The sequence below is a fragment of the Corvus cornix genome, chromosome 20 (assembly GCF_000738735.6).
Source record: "Corvus cornix cornix isolate S_Up_H32 chromosome 20, ASM73873v5, whole genome shotgun sequence".
Classification (NCBI taxonomy): Eukaryota; Metazoa; Chordata; class Aves; order Passeriformes; family Corvidae; genus Corvus; species Corvus cornix.
The window spans coordinates 171,130-190,193 of record NC_046349.1 but is presented as its reverse complement, the minus strand read 5'-3'; the positions used below and the strand labels follow the sequence as shown (position 1 = coordinate 190,193).

At 41.5% G+C, this 19,064-nt stretch overlaps 2 protein-coding genes across 7 annotated transcripts in view; both read left to right on the top strand.

Moving 5' to 3' along the window:
- Positions 1–299: 299 nt before the first annotated feature.
- Positions 300–19,064, top strand: part of CPNE1 (copine 1) — a 50,705-nt gene continuing 31,940 nt past the window's right edge. For 3 of the 6 annotated variants that reach the window (XR_005603488.1, XM_039563601.1, XM_039563597.1), the window contains exon 1: positions 3,134–3,216. The gene's annotated coding sequence lies outside the window, so the exon portion shown is untranslated. Of the gene's footprint in view, positions 410–3,133; positions 3,217–7,790; positions 7,873–19,064 lie in introns of those variants that run through there. The other 3 variants (XM_039563599.1, XM_039563598.1, XM_039563600.1) reach the window with 3 other exon arrangements.
- RBM12 (RNA binding motif protein 12) lies at positions 312–12,329 on the top strand. Its single transcript, XM_039563596.1, has 3 exons — positions 312–409; positions 3,133–3,216; positions 7,730–12,329. Exon 3 carries the CDS (start codon positions 7,752–7,754, stop codon positions 10,389–10,391), a length of 2,640 nt encoding a protein of 879 aa, XP_039419530.1. The 5' UTR covers positions 312–409; positions 3,133–3,216; positions 7,730–7,751; the 3' UTR covers positions 10,392–12,329.

Below are 19,064 nucleotides of genomic sequence, written 5' to 3'. Positions count from 1 at the left end.
CGGGGCATCGGCCCCCGGGAATCTTTCATTTTAGTTCTGCAACCTGGTCGTAAGTCAAGAAGTTAGAAACAGCCGCTCTCAGGGTTCTTTTCTTCGTGCGAAAGCCAATGCTCCCCTCCAGCGCCGTCCCCTCAGCAGCAGCGCCCAGCGGCGCGCGCAGCTCCCCGCACGCCGCGGGACGGCCCCAGGGCCCCGCCCCCCCGCCCGGCGCACGCGTCGTCCGCCCGCGCGCGACGCCGCCCCCCTCGTGCCGCCCCGCCGGCCAGCGCACCGCCCGGCCCCGCCCCCCCGGCGGCGCCGCATCGCGGCGGCCATTTTGTGCGGCTGCGGTCGGTGCGCGGGGCTCGGCGCGCCGCGGGCCCGGGCGGGGCGGCTCCGTTCTAACCCTTTTTCCCGTACAGATCCCTCGGTAAGAGCGCGGCGGCGCCCGGGCAGGCCGGGTCGCCTGCCCAGCCCCGCGCTGCGGGCCCGCGGCGCGGCGGGGAGACGCGGGGAGGGAGGCCGGGCGGGCGCGTCCCCGCGCACAAAGGGCCGGGCCGGGCCGGGCCGGGCGGCGCCTCCCGCCTGCGGCCCCGGGGCGCCGAGCGGGGCCGCTCCCGCCTCGCTGAGGCCCGCGGCTCGGGTCGGTCCCGGCCGCTCCCCCGTCCCTGGCTCCCTCTCGCCGCCCGCGCGCGGCGACCTGCGGAGCTGCGCGGGCAGGTGAGTCTGTGCGGGCCGAGCGCAGGCGCCGCGGGCCCGTCCGGCGGGGGCGGCCGAGTGACCTTGCGGCGGCACCGGGGCCCGAGCCGGGTCCGAGCCGGGGCACGGGCCGCATGGCGGGGCCTGTGTCGGGGCCCGAGCCGGGGATTTGACGCGTCCGGAGCGGCGCCCACGGGCCGGATGCGGCGGGCAGCTGCGCGGTCCCGTTTTGGCGCGGGACCCCGGCGGGTCTGGTCCCGGCTGCTCGAAGGGACCGGCTGCGCCTTGCCCGGCCCTGGGGGACGAAGCGAGGCAAACACTCCGCACTTTGCGGGGAGGAAGGTCCCCGGTGTCTGCGGCGCTACCACCGCTCGTCGGGGGTACCCTATAAAGACCAGCAAAGTTGCTGTTCAGTAAAGTAACTCTTTCTTCTACTAGTAAAAAAAAGAAACCAAGCAGCAACAAAATACCACTCACCCCTTCTCCCCCATCTCCCCCCCCCCCCATCCAGATCTATAAACGAGAAAAAAACAACTTAAAGCCACTCTTCCCACAAAAAAACCGAATCAGCGTTCAAATGGGTCCCGGAAATACAGAGTGTGAGTTTTCTTTCGAAAAAACTTCATGGCTCTGGTTTTAATCACACTTAACCTGTTATTCTTAGTGGTTTGCTTCCCCACCTTGATCTACTGGCGTTAGGCAGGCACATCGGCCGGTTTTTTCCTTGGTGGATTCCTCTGGTTTAATCGGTTGTGTGCCCAGTGGATGCTGGGTCTTCCTGTACAGCTGACAGGGTGTTGCGGAGTTTCTCCGGAGAACTCCCAGAGGTGTGGTGTCAGCGTTATGTGGGAACACCTGTGCTCTGGCCGGTGCTTGTCTAGTTAATGTGCTCTTGCGTGTTCCGTTGATTGGAAAGGATATTTTTACCTACACAGGGCATGGATGGTTTTCTTTGAAGTTGAGAGATCTGAGACTTGAAATGAAAAGTAGATGGTGTTTGGTGGAGAAGTTAAACACAGCAGAGTGGAGTTTGCACCTTTTCTGAATGCTGCCTGGTTTTGTTTATGTTGTCTTAGTCCACTGCAAATCTTCAGCTTGTTTTCAGTGTTGTGAAGAGGAATGTATGCAACACCGTGGTTGCTATACTGGAAATCCATCTAATGATTTGGGGTTTTCTTCTAAATGGGAGGTTCCTTGTGCATGAAAGATTTATCTGCTGCTTGAAGCAGGTGTGTTTTTGCATGAAACCGTTTTTCAGGTGATTACATTTCTTTCTTTCTTCGTAAACTGCTGCTTGACACTGCTATACATGGAAGTATATAGTTGAGTCCTTCTAATATAGGATTGCATGTTTCTCTTAAAGGTCTAATAAACAAAAGTCTTACTTTTCTAAATGCGTTTGCCATTTTAATATAAGTCTGTATAGTGTAGTTGTATCTTTCTCACTTGTAAGTCTGCCACTAATGTCCTGGAAGATATGCAAATATCTATGTTTGTTTTAGTTCCCTCTGTTAGGGAGTTTGTGAAGGGTTTGTTAGTACTTCTTGCTCTAAGTTTGCTTTGGTAATGATGCTTGTAACTGAAACCAGCTTGTTGGGGGTTGTGTGAGGAGGAGGCAGTTATCTGTTCTTAGTGAGATTCATTCCTCAATGGCTTTCCAAAGAGTCACAGTTTTAGTGTGAGGTGGTCTGCCAAGTAATGAAGGGAGCAAAGGTTTTCCACCCCATCTTTGAATACAAAATACGTGTTGCCACTTAAAATGCTTGGGTTTTTTATTGAGTTGTAATCCTGGGAAGAAAATTTTTATAAAGGGATGAAAAAAACGGGCATTTGATGAGGATTTTGGGTAATGAAATGGCAGATCACAAATGAAAATAGAGTGTCTTATGCAAGTTCTTGCTATGGGCTCTGTGGAGTTGACTGCCCTGGACATGCCTGTGAAATGTCATTTAGTGTCGCCAGCTAGTGTGACTCTTGAAGAATTCTTCACCTGCAGCTCTAGGGCGGTTTTCTGAGGTATGGCTTACTTAAGTTGCTTTGTTTGAGTAAGTAGATGCACAGTTGGAAGAAGGAATATCATTATTGATGGAGCAAGGGTTTGGTAAAATTCAGGGCTTTCAAGTATTATCTCTTGTTCTTTGCCTTTGAAAGAGAGATTTGTTCACCTGTTGGTGATGGGAAAATTTGAAAGACTCTTTAAATGTTTTCTGGCTTTCTGTATATTCTTTGTGGAAGGCATATTTATGTCTTGAAACCATACAAAAGCTCTACAATGCAATTGCCAGCAAGTCATATAGAGATAACGTATAGAAAACGCACCCTTATGATTCTTGTATGATGCAGTGCCTTGTGGTGGTTGCAGGTTTGAAATTCTATGTATACAGTTCTTTGTGAACTGTTACTGCTGTTGTGTTGCCTGCATTGATTTTTGCCTCCATTTATTCTTTATTGCAGTCTAAAAGTTGGTTTTAATTGGTTGCCCACAGGATTGGCTTGGCTTCTGCTACTTGTTAAGAAAAAAAACATCTGTCTTTGCAGGTAAGAGCTTTTGAATTGAAGACTTCTTTATATGCGTATTGAGTATATCCTAAGAAACACTTGAAGTTTTTGGAATCTGTGAATTTGTGTCAAAAGACTTGGGTCAATTAATCTGTAGCTTGTCTACTCACCACTGGTGATGGTGGTTTTGGCAATGTTTTTCTTGTAAACAGAATTTTCTGCCAAACTAATGTTTTGTTGTTTCATCAGCATGTGGTAGTCTGGAACACTCTCCCAGTTATTTTGCACTGTTGGAAAATGCAGTTACTTTGCTGCAGGCCACAGGTCTGAGTGTTTGTAACCGTTGGAGTGTAGAAGTGTACATCAATTGGTTGTAATTAGGTTTTGCTGCACTTAAAGCAATCAGATAGTTTCAAATTGGCTCAAAGATAACTATAATGGGTTGATTTTAGCCTTAAAAAAGACAGAACTGTTTGCAAAAAACCTATTAGTTTGCAATTTTAACTTTTGCGAGACAGTCTTGTACTTAAAATTCCTACTCCGATACCAGTGTTTCTGCAGTTCTTAGTCTTCACTCAAGAATTCCCAAATATGTTTGTGTGTTTGTGTATCATGTGGGTACTGTACTTTAATACTCCCCAGGGGCTAGGTTGAATCTTCTGAACTTTCCTATTGCAAAATCCATACATCTTAAAAAGCTGGCTTAGTGTGTTTATGAATTTATATATATGACCCAAATTATTCTTATTTTACTGACTAGCATATTGATGAGAAAAGTAGTATTGTCCTCTTTTACACCTTTTTATTTCAGTGTAACGTCAACACTTTTAAAGATACTACTGTCAAGACATGTTAAGTTTCATCAAATGAGTTGAATCAGGTTGAATCAGCAGCCTGTTAATCTCCGGCTTTGATCGTGACTTGCTATAATGGGGATTGGTTGTCCATAGCACGCCCCTAGAATGTTGTCCTTCCACTAATATACCAAACACACAAAAAATGACAAGAAAACCCACTTCGGCCTTGAAGTACCTTTTTGTACCAGGAGAAAAGCAGGCAGCCTGAGAACATGTCTGACAGCCCAACAAAAAGCCTTCAGTGCCTGCTGAACTGGTGTGCAGCCTGTTTTGTGTCTGAAGTTAATGTTGCCTCTGCGTGTGTTCGTCTTTGCAAGTGAACAGTGAAATATTTGAGCAGGCTTTGCATTTTCATTACTTGGAAAATTTGAGCAAGTGGGTTATTGTCTCCTAAGCGCATTTTGGAAAAAATGTGGTTTGTGAGCATTTAGAAATTTGAAATTTGGCCCTTTTGGTCCTTGAGATTTTTCTTTAAATCACAGAAGCGACACTACTACTTTGTCTAAGCACTGAAATTCTGGAAAAATGAAGCAGCTGTGTTACGTGTTGAGAAAATATTCCGTTGTCAAAAATATTTGATTAGTCAAGTTCTTAAAATTCTTTTTATTTGGACCATGTTACTGTCAGCTCTTGCTTAATATTAAGCAAGCATTTGCTTAATATTCTGTGTGGAATTAACTACACTGAAGTCATTGCAGATAGTTTTTCTAGTGACTATATGCCTAAGCAGCTCTTTGGATTTTTTTTGTCAACAGTGATTTAGTGGATCTGAATAGAGTACTTAGTAACGAGACTTCAAGGACTCCTTTAGCATTTGTTATGAAGTTCTGAATTTAATGCAAAATGGAAAGACTGGCATTATCCCAAAAGTTGTGTAAATGTTCAAATGCTTGAACTCTTTTGTGACTTCATCTCTTGATTTGTCTTCTGGGCTGGATTCATGAAATAGTTTATAAATGCAGTTATCTAGCAGGTGTCAGTTCTGCTAAAGAATGTAAGGTGTTCCAAACCAGCAGACCTCGGTACAAACACCTTCCCAAGTTGCCTTCGTTCAACCAATGGCCATATCAGATTGTCATCCCTTTTGTATTAAGGAAATAGCTAGAAGTGGTGTCCCATTTAACATGAGAAACTTTAAATGTCTTTAACTTTTGACACATAAAAATTTCTGAAACTTTATATGTATAGTAGGTAGTAGAAGAAATCTAAACCTCCTGGCAAGATTTGCTTTTAGTAGTATTCCAGTTTTGAAAGTGTAGGTGCAAAGCCCAGGGATGCTTTTATACTGCTTTCTTGCCTCAGGATCATCTAATTCAAAAGCAATCCTGTAGCACAACATAGTAAACCTTGGGTTTACAATATTTTTTAATATAGCTTCTTTAAAGGAGGCAGAATTTTCATTTTAACTTTAATTTCAGAGATTGTCATCAATGCTAGACAAATTTAAAACAAAACTACAGAATAGTTGTAAAACACTGCTTTTTAAAACAGTGCAAAAAGTCTAAGATACGTTTTTATATATTTAGATAGCATAGGTAGTCCTTACTTTGACCTGTTGTGGATTTTTTTTTCTCATGGGCAGATTATTTTGTTGTTGGAAAATGATTGGGCAATGAATTTTATTTTCAGTTTAAATATAATTCCACTGTAAGAGCTAAAGGCAAGGATATGCTTCTGTTACCTCACCATGGAGATGGGAAAGTTGCTTTCAAAAAAAGTTATCCCCAAAGCTTAGTATATATTCGCCTTTCTGTTGCTGTCTTCCCTTGGTGGAATAGGGGTTTTCTTAGTGGTGTTTTTTTTTAAGTCTTCTTATGTTTGTATTGCAAGTTCTAGTCTCTTTTTCAGGATGGTGCAGTAAGGAATCCGATAATCATTCACAGCGACTAGAGCAGCAGGGTTGACTTGGTGTGGATGGGCTTGTTTGCAGTTTCCTTGAGGGAGAAAGGTCCTCCACCCTTTTCTGGTGCCGACTAGTTGTGGGGCAATGCCCTGTAATACCCCAGGATGTTGCTTGAGTTCATTAGTATGTTGAAGGGTTTAGCTCTGGTGTACTGGTCAATAGAACAAAATACTTCAGGACTCATTTTAGGAATCTGAAGTTCCATCATGCAAACAAAAGAATTGTTGCTTCTTCACCCTGTAGAAGAATTGTTCCTCTTGTTTCATTAAGTGCTGAATTCAGCCTTACCTGGTTAAATTGTGGTTTTACCTTGTCATTCAAGGCTTGTCTTCTCTAAAGTGTTTGGATGACCTGGACAAGCAGATGGAGCCAACTTACATATTTGACTGTATGCTGGGATATAGCTGAGTTGTTGAGAGATAGTTATTGATTGTAGTTGGTCAGGTCTTCGGTAATGGCCAGGAGTCTTCGATGCATGGCTTTGTGGTGTTGCATTGGGGTGTCTGGTTGGACTTGATCTTTAAGGTCTTTTCCAGCCTAAACAGTTCTGTGGTTCTGTGATCTGGTTCATCCTTGATTTCAAATGCTGAGTTAGCACTATTTGTATGTGACTTATGGGAGCCTTGGAGATCTTCCATACAGGTACTGAACTGACTTGTACTTAGGAAGTCAAGAAGTTTCAGAGATGAAGTGGTTCAGGTGAAGCATGTTGCTGTGGCTGATGGTTTAGGACGAGAGACTGGCTTCTGAACTGTTGAATTGTGCTAATATTATTAATATGATGCTTTCAGCCTTTGCTGAAGGTTTGAGTAAGTGATGAGTATCTAGTTTCCCCTTTGTCTCCAACTTCTGATATGACCTTAGACTTCTGAGGTCACAAGGTAACTGTCTAGATCCAGCTGTTCAGAATTACCTTAAGCATCTGCTAATGTCAGCTGCGGAGGTAAAATTCATTTACTTGTGTCTGAGACAGAAGGTGTCATGCTAGACAGAATATCTGCAACTATTAAAAAATATCTTGTTTTTGAAAATTGTAAGGGTCATATATCTAGCTAGATATGCATAGATGTTAATTTAATTTAGGTGAGGTTTCTATTGTCACAAAATTCTGGGGCTAGTTTATAATAGAAAGATTCAGGTCACCTGGACCTTTTGACTTTGCTAGGAGAAAAACATCAGGTCAGTATAATACAGATGCTTCTTGTCAGGATGTCTTGTGAGTCTCACAGTTGCTAGTTGTCCATAATGGGTTTTTGTTCATAACTCAACCCACTGTTACATTTCTAGTTGTCTTCACCTGGCAGGAAGTAAAAATCCTTCCCCAAAGGAAAGGGAACTGTTTTTTTCCCATAGCTGTGCAGAATTTTTCAGTCACATTGTCATGTACAGTGGGTACCATATCAGCGTATAGTACATTAATTTTGTTTTGCATGGCTAAAATACTCCTTTTGCTTACATTCCATTAAATTTTGAACTACTGATGTAATAGTTCTGATTTTTGATGTTCCTTTGTTTGTTTTTTTTTTTAACTGACACTTGTGGGTCTTAGCATAACAGCTATTTTGGAATTTTTAGTGCAAAATGTATACTGATTGTGTTGGTAAATGTTTAATACTTCAGTCTGTATGAAGTAAACAAACATTAATAAGGAACTTGGAATATAAACATGCTTAATCTTTGCAAGATGTTATTAGGTGTATATATAAACAAATATAGTAGATGGTGTCTGTAGGTAATTGCATGGTGTCACGAACAGTAGTCTGACATAGCCGTTGCCTTTTCTCATCTGCAGGTGTGTGTTGTTTCAGCGCAGCATGGCTGTGGTCATCCGCTTGCAAGGTCTCCCGATTGTGGCGGGGACCATGGACATTCGCCACTTCTTCTCTGGATTGACCATTCCTGATGGGGGCGTGCATATTGTAGGGGGTGAACTGGGTGAGGCTTTCATCGTTTTTGCCACTGATGAAGATGCAAGGCTTGGTATGATGCGCACAGGTGGTACAATTAAAGGGTCAAAAGTAACGTTGTTGCTGAGCAGTAAAACTGAAATGCAGAACATGATAGAACTCAGTCGTAGGCGTTTTGAAACTGCCAATCTAGATATGCCACCAGCAAATGCTAGCAGGTCGGGACCACCACCTAGTTCTGGAATGAGTGGAAGGGTTAACTTACCTACTACTGTACCTAACTTTAATAATCCTTCTCCTAGTGTAGTAACTGCTTCTACTACAGTGCATGAAAGCAATAAAAACATATCCACATTTTCTACTGCCAGTATGGGGACTGCACCTCCAAATCTTGGGAGTACCTTTGGTAGTCCAACATTTAGCTCAACTATACCTAGCACAGCATCCCCAATGAACACAGTACCTCCTCCACCAATCCCTCCTATCCCAGCTATGCCATCTTTGCCACCAATGCCTTCTATTCCCCCTATACCTGTTCCACCTCCTGTACCCACACTGCCTCCTGTTCCTCCAGTTCCTCCAATACCCCCTGTGCCCCCTGTACCTCCAATGACGCCTCTGCCTCCCATATCAGGAATGCCTCCTATGAATCCTCCACCTGTAGCACCCTTACCCACTGGAATGAATGGGTCTGGAGCAGCAGTGAATATGAACAGCGGCTTGAATCCATTGTTTATTGGTCCCATGAATCCTGTAAATACTATCCAGATGAATTCTCAAGGTAGTGTCAAGCCAATTCCAATCAATCCAGATGATTTGTATGTCAGCGTTCATGGAATGCCCTTTACTGCAACAGAATCTGATGTGAAAGACTTTTTCCTTGGGCTCCGTGTGGATGCAATCCATATGCTGAAGGATCATGTAGGTCGAAATAATGGAAATGGACTAGTTAAGTTTTTTTCTCCTCAAGATACATTTGAAGCACTGAAGCGAAACAGAATGCTGATGATTCAGCGCTATGTGGAAGTTAGTCCTGCAACAGAGAGACAGTGGGTAGCTGCTGGAGGCCACATAACTTTCAAGCAAACCATGGGTCCCTCTGGGCAGGCACATCCTCCTCCCCAGGCTCATCCTAGGTCCAAATCTCCCAGTGGACAGAAAAGGTCGCGGTCGAGGTCTCCCCATGAGCACGGTTTTTGTGTTTATTTGAAAGGTCTTCCCTTTGAATCAGAGAACAAACATGTGATAGATTTTTTTAAAAAGCTGGATATAGTTGAGGACAGCATTTATATAGCTTATGGACCTAATGGGAAGGCAATTGGAGAGGGGTTTGTTGAGTTCAGGAATGAAGCTGATTATAAAGCAGCTTTGTGTCATCATAAGCAGTACATAGGGAATCGCTTCATTCAGGTTCATCCAATTACTAAAAAGGCAATGTTAGAAAAGATAGATATGATTCGTAAACGATTGCAGAACTTCAGTTACGACCAGAGAGAAATCCTGCTGAATGCTGAGGGAGAACCAGGCTTGCCAAAATTGTGTGCACATATATCTAATATTCCATACAATATAACAAAAATGGAAATACTTCAGTTTCTAGAGGGACTGGCAGTAGAAGAAAACTCTGTACAAATTCTTGTTGATAATAATGGGCAAGGTTTAGGACAAGCACTGGTTCAGTTTAAAGCTGAAGATGATGCTCGTAAGGCAGAGCGTTTGCACCGTAAAAAACTGAATGGAAGAGATGTTAATTTGCGTTTGATAACTGTAGAAGAAATGAGAGATATTGAGAGAAACCCACCATCTCAAGGGAAAAAGATCCTAAAAATACCGATCCAGGGAAATGCGTCTGTGCCAGGAGCACAGGGCCTTGGTGGGGATGAGCATGCCTTCTTGGGGGGAAATGCTAAAGAAGCAAACAATGGTCCTCCATTCAATTTCCCTGGTAACTTCAGCGGGTCTGGCACATTTGGTCCCCCTTTACCACCACCTGGAATAGGTGGCTTTCCTGATTCTAGACCAGGAATACCCACAGTTGCAGCTAGTGGTTTACCTGGTGCAAGTATTGAGGTACCAGGTTTTGCAGGTGGTCCTGCTAATTTGAGTGGACCAGCAGGTTTTGCAGGGGGTCCTCAGACGTTTGGTAATGGTCCTGGCAATTTAAGTGGGCCCCCTGCCTTTGGTGCTGGTCCTCCAGCAATTGCTAGTGGTCTTGGACATTTAAGTGGACCTCCAGGGTTTGGACCCGGACCAGGAAACATACATATTGGTGGACCCCCAGGTTTTGGAACAGGGTCTGGGAAGCCAGGGCCAACTGTCATTAAAGTGCAAAATATGCCCTTTACTGTTTCGGTGGATGAAATTTTGGATTTCTTTTATGGTTACCAAGTGATCCCTGGTTCAGTGTGCTTAAAATACAATGAAAAAGGCATGCCCACTGGAGAAGCAATGGTTGCATTTGAGTCTCGTGAGGAAGCTATGGCAGCTGTTGTTGATTTAAATGACAGGCCTATAGGCTCCAGGAAAGTAAAACTTGTTTTAGGGTAGCTGTTCATCTGAGGTAGTTGTAGAATAGATATTCATAGTGCTGTGATAAATGCATCTGGATTGGTTTTTATAGTATTTCCAGGATAGAACCTGTGGATTGTTTAAATTGTAAAACAGATTGGTTTTGATAAGACAGAGCACTGCGTTAGCCATTACATGAGAAACACTGCAAGGAGAGAGGTGCGGTGGAGTTTCCTCGTACAAATATGCAGAGAAGCTGGACAGATTGTTACTCGTCATAAAAGTTTGGTAAACTCTTCTGGACACGGTGCTTATCGAGAAACTGAGATTGGTTTGACATAGTTTCGGATAAGGGAAATAGATGAAGTCAGTGAAGCTCTTCAGTGGTATTCTTGTAAGCCATTGTAAAATAGATAGCTATTTTTAGATTTGGTTAAAAGCTGGCTGAATTTGCTTTGTTCACAGGTCAAAGCTTTGTTTGAAGTCCTGATTTTATTCTGCAACTGAATGAATTCTCAGTGTACACAGATCAATTGTTTTGTGTATGTATCTTTACTTTTTCCAAAATTTTCACTGTATGAACAGTTGAATTATGCCCTTTGCTGATGTGTCTACCAAACTAATTCCTATGAGTATGAGCAGAATCGTTCTGTAAAATTCAAGCTGTTCTTTGTGGTATAACCTTTAGTTATTTATATATTGCAATTATAACTGTGCAGAATAAGACTTTTGCCACAAGTATAGCTAACCTCAAACATAAATCATATGAGTTTTATAGTACATTTAAAACGTTTGCAGTTGAAAATAATCATTATTGTTTAAGTAGCTTGATTTGTTAGGATTACACAAATCAGTTCGGAAGGATCTTTGGATCTAGTTGGATATTGGTGTTTCTCACGTCTCTTGAACTCCTCACATAGAGTCTCTGCTAAGAGAGCCAAAGTGGTGATTATTAGAAGATTGGAGTCCAGATAAAGTTTTAAATTAGGTTATGATGAAAGAAATGTGTATCTTCAGCAACTCTGTTGTGAATTACTGCTATGGGTGAATTCAGAGATAAAATTTATTTTTCTCCAAAACTTGAAAATACTGAGTTTACTATATATTTTTGCAATAAAGTTGTGCTGTATTCAAAGTCTGTAAAGAGTTGCCATTTTTTTTGTTGTGCAGTGAAACCTTCCATGGAAAAACAGAGAAATGGAAAGGAAGTAATTACACAAGTGAAAAGTAGAATTTTTTTGTTTCTTCCTTGCTTGGCTTATGATAAATTTTAAGACTTGGGCATTGCCTGAAAAAAAGCCTGCTATTCCCTGCAAATCATTGTACTTAAACATAGTAAACTTCAAACTGTTTTTGGTTTTTTTTGACAAAGAAGAACAGTGCCTTTTGGTGTTGCATACCATGGAACACTGAAGTGTATGGGCAGGCAAAATTGAGAGGTGCAAGTGGCAACAGTTTTATTCATGTGGTGTGTAGGAGAGATTTGCAAACCTGTGCAGCGCTGCGTCCCGAGAGGATTTCACAGTACAGGAATCCGTGGAAGGATTGTATAAAGGTGTACTTCAATAAAGAGGCGGTTGCATTACACAGATGCTTCTGTAATTCATTAGCATAATTTTGTTTCGACAGATTACTAGGTGGTCCCAACTTTGGAAAAGTCATGTGATTTGTATATACTGTTTAAAATTAAGCCTCCTGTTAATAAAACTGTCTGTCTCTGAAGCTTCATGTTACGCGTTTCAACAGTCTTTGGGAGTAATGTTTCAACAGCAGATCTTTGTTTCTTCCTTTTTTTTTCCAAAAGTCTGAAAGTACTCTTCCTGATGTCAGAAAGATGTGTGATTAGGAGTCAAGTCAGTTTATTTTAAAATTTTGCTCTTTGTTTTTTAAGCAACTTTTATTAAAGTTTCATACTATATTGGAGTTTTTTGGGTGCTTGTTTCTTCATGTTTCACATTAGAATAAAATTACTGAAAAGGAAAACTTGGCTTCATTGTTCACAGAATTGATTTAAGATATTAGTGTATGTTGACTCACCAAAACTGGTGATAACTGTTTTTTCAAGTTCAAATGAATCACAACAATGCTTGCCTTGTTGTGAAATGTAATTAAACTACAGGTGTCTGGAATTAGATACACAGTTCTGTGTTACTGTCTTTTGATTTCACATTGTGATCTTCTTGGTAATGGATCCAAGGCTTTTAGTGTTTGGGTTAGACACGGCATATGCTGTGAGACATGCTTGTGTGCCTGTTCCTTTGGACTTGCTAAAAGTGCAGGTTTGTTTTGGAAAGCTTTTTTCTGATTCTTGATTTTTCTGTATGGTCTAAAGATGTTTAAATGCTTACCTGAAAAAAAAGTGCACACTGGAAAGCCATTGGTGTTGGGAATGTTGACTTGGATGGAATGTTCAAATGGAGAATTTGGGGTGGGGCAGGGTCTCTTCATCTTGCCAAGCAGTCGATGCTCCTTATCTTTTAGCATAGATTAGTAAGTAAATATCCCTTCTTCCTTAAGAGCAGGCTCTTGGAAAAAAGGAAGTCATAGCATACTGAGGATTTCTGTATGTATGAGAAGCAGTACATCAACTCAAATAGTTACAGTTGATCCTTTAAAGCATATACAGAGAAACGTTCATTATCAAGGGTCGATGCGAACTTAAGTTTTCTGTAACAATGTACAGAATGTTAGAAGTAGCTTTAAACTGCATGTTATGCTAAATGATGAGTGATACCGTTAGACTATATGTCTAGAGTTCATAAAATTGCTTACTTAGCACTTGTCTGTATTCATGAACAGCCGTAAAAATAAGGGGTAGGACCTCTGAGGTCCCATCTCCAATGTGGAAGGTACGTAACTACCCTTGCATATAACACCCCAAACTGACTGCTAGCAAGCGGTAGCAATAGACAGAATCAGCTTATGTATGCTGCTCAAATCTGCAGTTGCTTTGACATTGATGCCTTGAGTGTCAGGAAGCTACATCCTTAGCCTCATTGGAACAATATAGTCAGTGACACTGATGTCCCAATTTCTCCAAATAATGGAAAGAAGGTACTTGTGTTTATATAAGTGGCTTAGTTGGTGTTTTTAGCAGTTCCTTATGTGTGTCTTAAGTACTACTGCTAAAAAAAGAAGTAGTAAAGTGGTACATTCACAACATGATTTCTTTAACATACGGGGGTTTTTTTCCATTCTAAATAGAAATGAATGCAATAGTCGATGATAAAATTGTGACTTGCATGAAAGAACTTCAGTAGCTGGGTGAAAGTGTGACTTAGTATTACCAAATTTCAAGCAGTTACCCATAAATGCCACAGTCAGATTTTGTTGCCAACACAAGTCAATTCTGTAATATCAGCATTAAAACCAGTTCTTTACTGATTAATTGTTGCTATGGTCTAAATGTAGATTTATGAGAGGTTTGAGGCTTTGTAGGTTTAAAGAAACCTGAAGGATGCTTTATTTTAAGTAGCATTCCTTTCATAGCATGTAGCATTTTCCTTGAGTGTTTAGGTTCTGAATTTGTGGTGAGTGGAGAGGAAGATCGATGCAAAAATGAAGACTGTAGTTGTGTACCAGCTGACATTGAAGGTCTGCCTTTTAAAAAACGTGTGTGCTGCTCCGTTCTACATTGCTCATGCTGTCCTTAAAGTCATTGCCTATACTCTGTGAAATAAGCAGCTTGTTTTGCTGAGAGTATCTTGGAGCACTAAAGACTGTAGAGTCTACAGAAGAGTATATTTCCAGTTTTCAGGCACACCAGTGGTGTATTAAATGTAAATAATGATTGTGGTTTCTTTATTTTGTTTCTCCTCAGTCTTCTGCTGTGGTGGTTCCAAAGTTGCTGCTTCCCATAGCATGTGCTGTTGGCCCTCTGGCCTTCTGATCTGCAAAACTGAAACTGCTATGTGTTATGGACCATTTAAAACCTCTGGTTGGCCGATGGACCACTGTTTGAGAGCAGTTGGTTTAGGTTGATTATTCAGATACGTGGATTAGACCCTGAAAGAAAGGACTGCAATTCCTGTTCAATATGGACTCTAGTGCAAGAAAATGACTAGTTGCTGTATTTGCTAATTGCTTAGAAAGAAGCAGTTTTGAAACGGGGCATATTAGGAATTGTTTAGTTTGACTTTAGAGAAATACACAAATTAGTTCTATGTCAGTTTGCTGCTTTAGATGTGCATGTCTTTGAAAAGAAAATGAGATGCTGAATTCTGTTGCTGTAAGGTTTTTCATAAACTCTGCTTTGGCCTGGAGGCAGAGTTGCCAAATACATTTGCTCGTCTTTGCTCTTTTCCAGGTTTGCTGATGCTCCTCACTGTTCTGTGGCTGTATTTTTTTTCATGGCTTTGGGAAAACTGAGCTAGAGTCTGTGTACAGAGGAAGAGGAAGGGAAGCTGTTTAATGCTCATGCAGGAAGAGTAACCTCAAAGTGTTCTCTTCCTGTTTTTGGCAGTGAGAATGTGATTGCAGTTCAAAGATTTGTTTTTTCCACAGTTTGGATTTTCCATGGAATGAAAACCTGTTGGTTGGTAGTACACACATTGATTTGTGGCTGTGTACTGAAATCCACTGCACTTTCCCTATCTCATGATCAGGTAGGTCTAACTGTGGCTTGTTTTCTATACAGATGACATTGTTAGTGATTTTCCTGGAGCTTTGTTACTGTGTGGAATGTTTGGGTGTTGCTTGTGCAGGGAGCGTTTCCTGTGTCCCTGACCTGGATGCTTTTCACTCCTGGCTATAAACACCATATGGAAGAAAAGCAGCCCTACAAGTGTTCCTTTTTGGTAGCTCCAGACTGAACATGGGTGTCAGATGGTCTGGCTGTGACTCCTTTCACTTGCTGGCACTCACTTCTGTGCAACTTCCTGTGTTAGCATTTTGGGTTTGTGTCTTCACAGCATGGCAGCTTCAGAGAGAAGCAGCCAGATGAGTTCTGACCTGAGTTCCTTTACTCTTCCGCAGAGGCAAAGCTTACTCCTTTGTGGCTGTCTTTCTTGTGTGTTCTCATGTCTAAAGCCTGAAATTCAAATAGTCTTACTAGTTACTTCCCAAATACATTAAAGTAAACTTTCAGAAACGGGGAATGTGTTCTCTTTTAGCATGAGTCTGAATTCCACAAAATCAATTTGTTAACTCTGTATTTTCTATTCTCACACCAGCTTCACCGTTTTTCCTGAACTTTTCAGTTCTTTTGCTATGAGTAACCGGTGAATTAGGCCTGGTTGATCATAGGTCACAGCCAGGAAAGACTTCGGGGACTGGAGTGGGGATTGCCCTTACAGTGCACAGTACATGGGAGTGTAATTTGATTTCCCTGTAAAGTTTAGAACCAAAAAGTAAGGACTTGTAAGTTGCTTTCACAGGGAAAATAGGAATTAATCCTGCCTAAAACTGTCTCTGGCATAGCCTGGCCTTTTGGTCTGGTCACTACTTCAGGAAGGCTGGTAGCTCTTTGAACTCTTCGTGTTGTATTTACAGTATTGTTAAACAAGGAATCAGTTGGATTGTACGGCTCTGATTTCTGACCATCTGAAGGCAGGTGGAACTTCCAGCTAGCAATTTCAGAGTTTGGAACAAATAGTTTTATGTCGACTTTTTTCCATTGGATGTGAATATGTGGATGTAGCACTGCTCTGTGTGACAATAGAAAGGTTAGAAATGCTTTCTAGTCACATAGGCAGATTTGGGGAGGAAAACAGTGATATAGTCAGAACCTAAACTACTTCAAGAACTCCTTTTAGATAATTTTGGTTGAGTGCCTTTTATGATGACATTCATAGGATCTCTGTCAGTAAAATTTGAAGCCTCTGTGTAGCACCCATTTGTTTAGTGACCTTGCTGTGGTGGTGTTTGCCAGAATGTGCTTCTCAATGAGCTTTTTATGAAACTTCTTTGTTTTCAGCAGTATAACCAAAGCATTGCTACTTGTTTTGATGGGAGGATGGACATGGATTATGGAAAGCCCTTGCTTGTTTGAACAGGAAGCTCAACTCTAAAGTGAAAATGATGGTTGCCAATACTTTTTCATTATTAGGCAAATGTTTCTAATACAAGAGCAGAGTTTATAAACCATGTGTGCTTGAGGAACACTAGTGCAACCAGCTATAAAAGGGAAGAGGCTAATTAACATTAGACACTGGCAGTTCACTGACTGAATGTACGGGAAACCCTGTTCCTTAAGGAGGGGAGGCAGAGTTATGAAATACCACAAATTCATCTGCCTAGGGTTCCCCCACTACATTCCAGCATTGCTGCAGAGCCAGTCTTCTGTGTTGCAGGTCCAGTTTCATATGAATAGATAAGAGTGTTTTTAATAGCACTTAGAGCTCTCTCCAAATATGGACTTGAGTGCTTTTTGGGAGGTATGTGTGCAGGGTGGTGGTGGTATAGCTAATTTGTCTCTCAGTAACTGGTAAGCCAGTGGCAGAATGTTTTCATCCTCACTTTAAGGGAACATCAACATTGTCATCAGAGATGGGGCATTAGGGGGGAAATTGAAAGGTTGAAGTGAAACTTTCATGCTTTAGCTGTAGTGAAAACAACCAAATGCTGCCCTAATTTAATAAAGAATGTATGTGGGTTCAGAAACTTCAGCACTGAGTTTGTGTGAAAAAGAGCACAATAAACCAGTGACTAAATACTTACATTCTTAAACTGATCTGAAATGTAAATTCAGCTGTTAATGATAGAATGTATGAAATAGGTAATTGCTCTAAATGAGTTGCTGTTAAACCTAAGCTCTGCACAGTCTTATATTTTCTTAGATTGTAAATCAGAATAGTTTTTGATGGTAGGTCTTTTTAAAGTTTTTTAAAGACAACTGTAGTTGTTATCACTTAAGTCAGTGTGTATATAAAGGTGTTTTAACTGGATGCATCTCTTTAAAAAGCCGTTCAAGTATACGTGGAAAATTACACACACAACACCATACACACAACACTACTGCACAAATGTCCTGAATTTTTTGAAGGCCTTTTTTGGTCATCTGGATACTTAGCCCTCCCTTTGGGTAACTGACACTAGTTTTGTTGAGACAATAACCCGAATGGCATTTCTTCCTTGCAGTGCAAGCACTGTATCATGCTATTTCTTTGAAGGAGTAGGTAGTATTTGGCTGCTTTAATGTCTCTGGGAGCAGAAGACTTTGCAGTCTTTTCCTTCTGCATGATAGCTTGTGTTACTTTTTGCATTAAATTTTGTCATTAGTTGGGTCTGTAAAAATAGCTTCAAGCAGAAACAACAGTAAGTTTTCTGAAGCCTAAAATGCTTCGTTTTAAACTAAATAATAAGTGAATGTACTATGAATCCTAATTAGTCTGCAGGTAATGTATCTCTGTGAAAGACCAGCTATTTCGGTGCAGTGACTGGAATGAATATAACCATAGGATCACTTAATTTTGTTATTATGGAAAGTGAGAGGAATCCCTGTAACTGTGTTCAGCGCCAGCCACGGTGTGGTGATGTAGTATAACCTTCTTCTCTGTCTTCTTTAGGTTTGAAGAAGTAGTTTAGGCAGGAAGAACCTGTTTTTTGAAATTTTTGGGCAGCACACAGATACTGTTTTAATCTTTTTGTGCTTTCCAAATCCTTCTGGTACTGCATTAGGTTGACATAAAAGCTCTGGTGATGAAGAATCTATGATGGACAAATGACTGTGGTGCCGAGTCAGTCTGACGTGTGTCCTGCCCACTGCCTGGTTGAGGCAGGTAGTGCTCTGCAGCTTGTAACCCAAGTTTGCAGGTTCCACCTAATGGTCGTAACTCCCAAGTCTGTCTGCTTAGAGTCAGTGTAATTTATTTCATTCTTTTACAGCTGTTAAATTTACTCTAGGTTTTTCATCAGAGAAGTTTTTCTTGGAGAATTCTGTCTGCCACAGTTCGGTCATGTTTCTTAAAAGTTAGTTGAAACCATTTCACTTTGAGAAAAGAAAGGGGGTCCCTGGTGGGAGTTGTAGGGGTTTTCAGGCGCTTGCCTTGCAGAGACCTGTTTTCTCAAGGGTGTGGAACACCTTTGTAGCAAATTCGGACCTGGTGACAACAGACTTCTTCAGGGTATAGATTGGAAACTGTTACAGTGCGTATACTGTGGGTAGCAGACATGGCAGAGCACTTGAGGAAACAGCTGTGTGCCTGAATTTGTGTGGTCTCTTCTCCCATAATGCAGGAAGATTGTGTGATCATTTTGGCCTACTTGTCTCTGAGACAAGTGGAATGGCTTGAACCCACTGTTGTGATGGGTTTGTGCTTTTGTGAAGGTGCACTGGCAAGAGAAGTTGGACCTGGAACAGAACAGAAAGGGAACATGAGGTCTGTTTGGTGTTTATAGCCTATAAATTGTTCTATTGTTAGTCTGGATGGGGGAGAGAAAAAACAACTTTTAAAATTCCTTGCCATATCCTTCCCTTTATTCTACTTCCTTAATGTCAGGCTTTTGTGGTGGTGGGATTTTTTAGGTTTGTTTTGTTGGTTTTTGTTTTGTTTTGTTTTTTTGTTTTTCTTTTTTTTTTTTTTTTTTTGAAGTGTCATTATTTTGCAACAGATTAGGATGGAGAAGTTAAGATGTTCATACTGTAGATGGTAATAATTAGTGACAGAAAAGTAGTATCAGAGTGTGAATCTCTCTCTTAAAAGGAAGCATACACTTAAAAGCAGAAAGACCTGAAAGACTGTTGGCAGTTAGGTTGAACTTGCAGTGAATAAA

Bases quoted from the DNA above. Each gene is read 5' to 3' on its own strand.
- RBM12 (XM_039563596.1), top strand. From the start codon at position 7,752: ATGGCTGTGGTCATCCGCTTGCAAGGTCTCCCGATTGTGGCGGGGACC.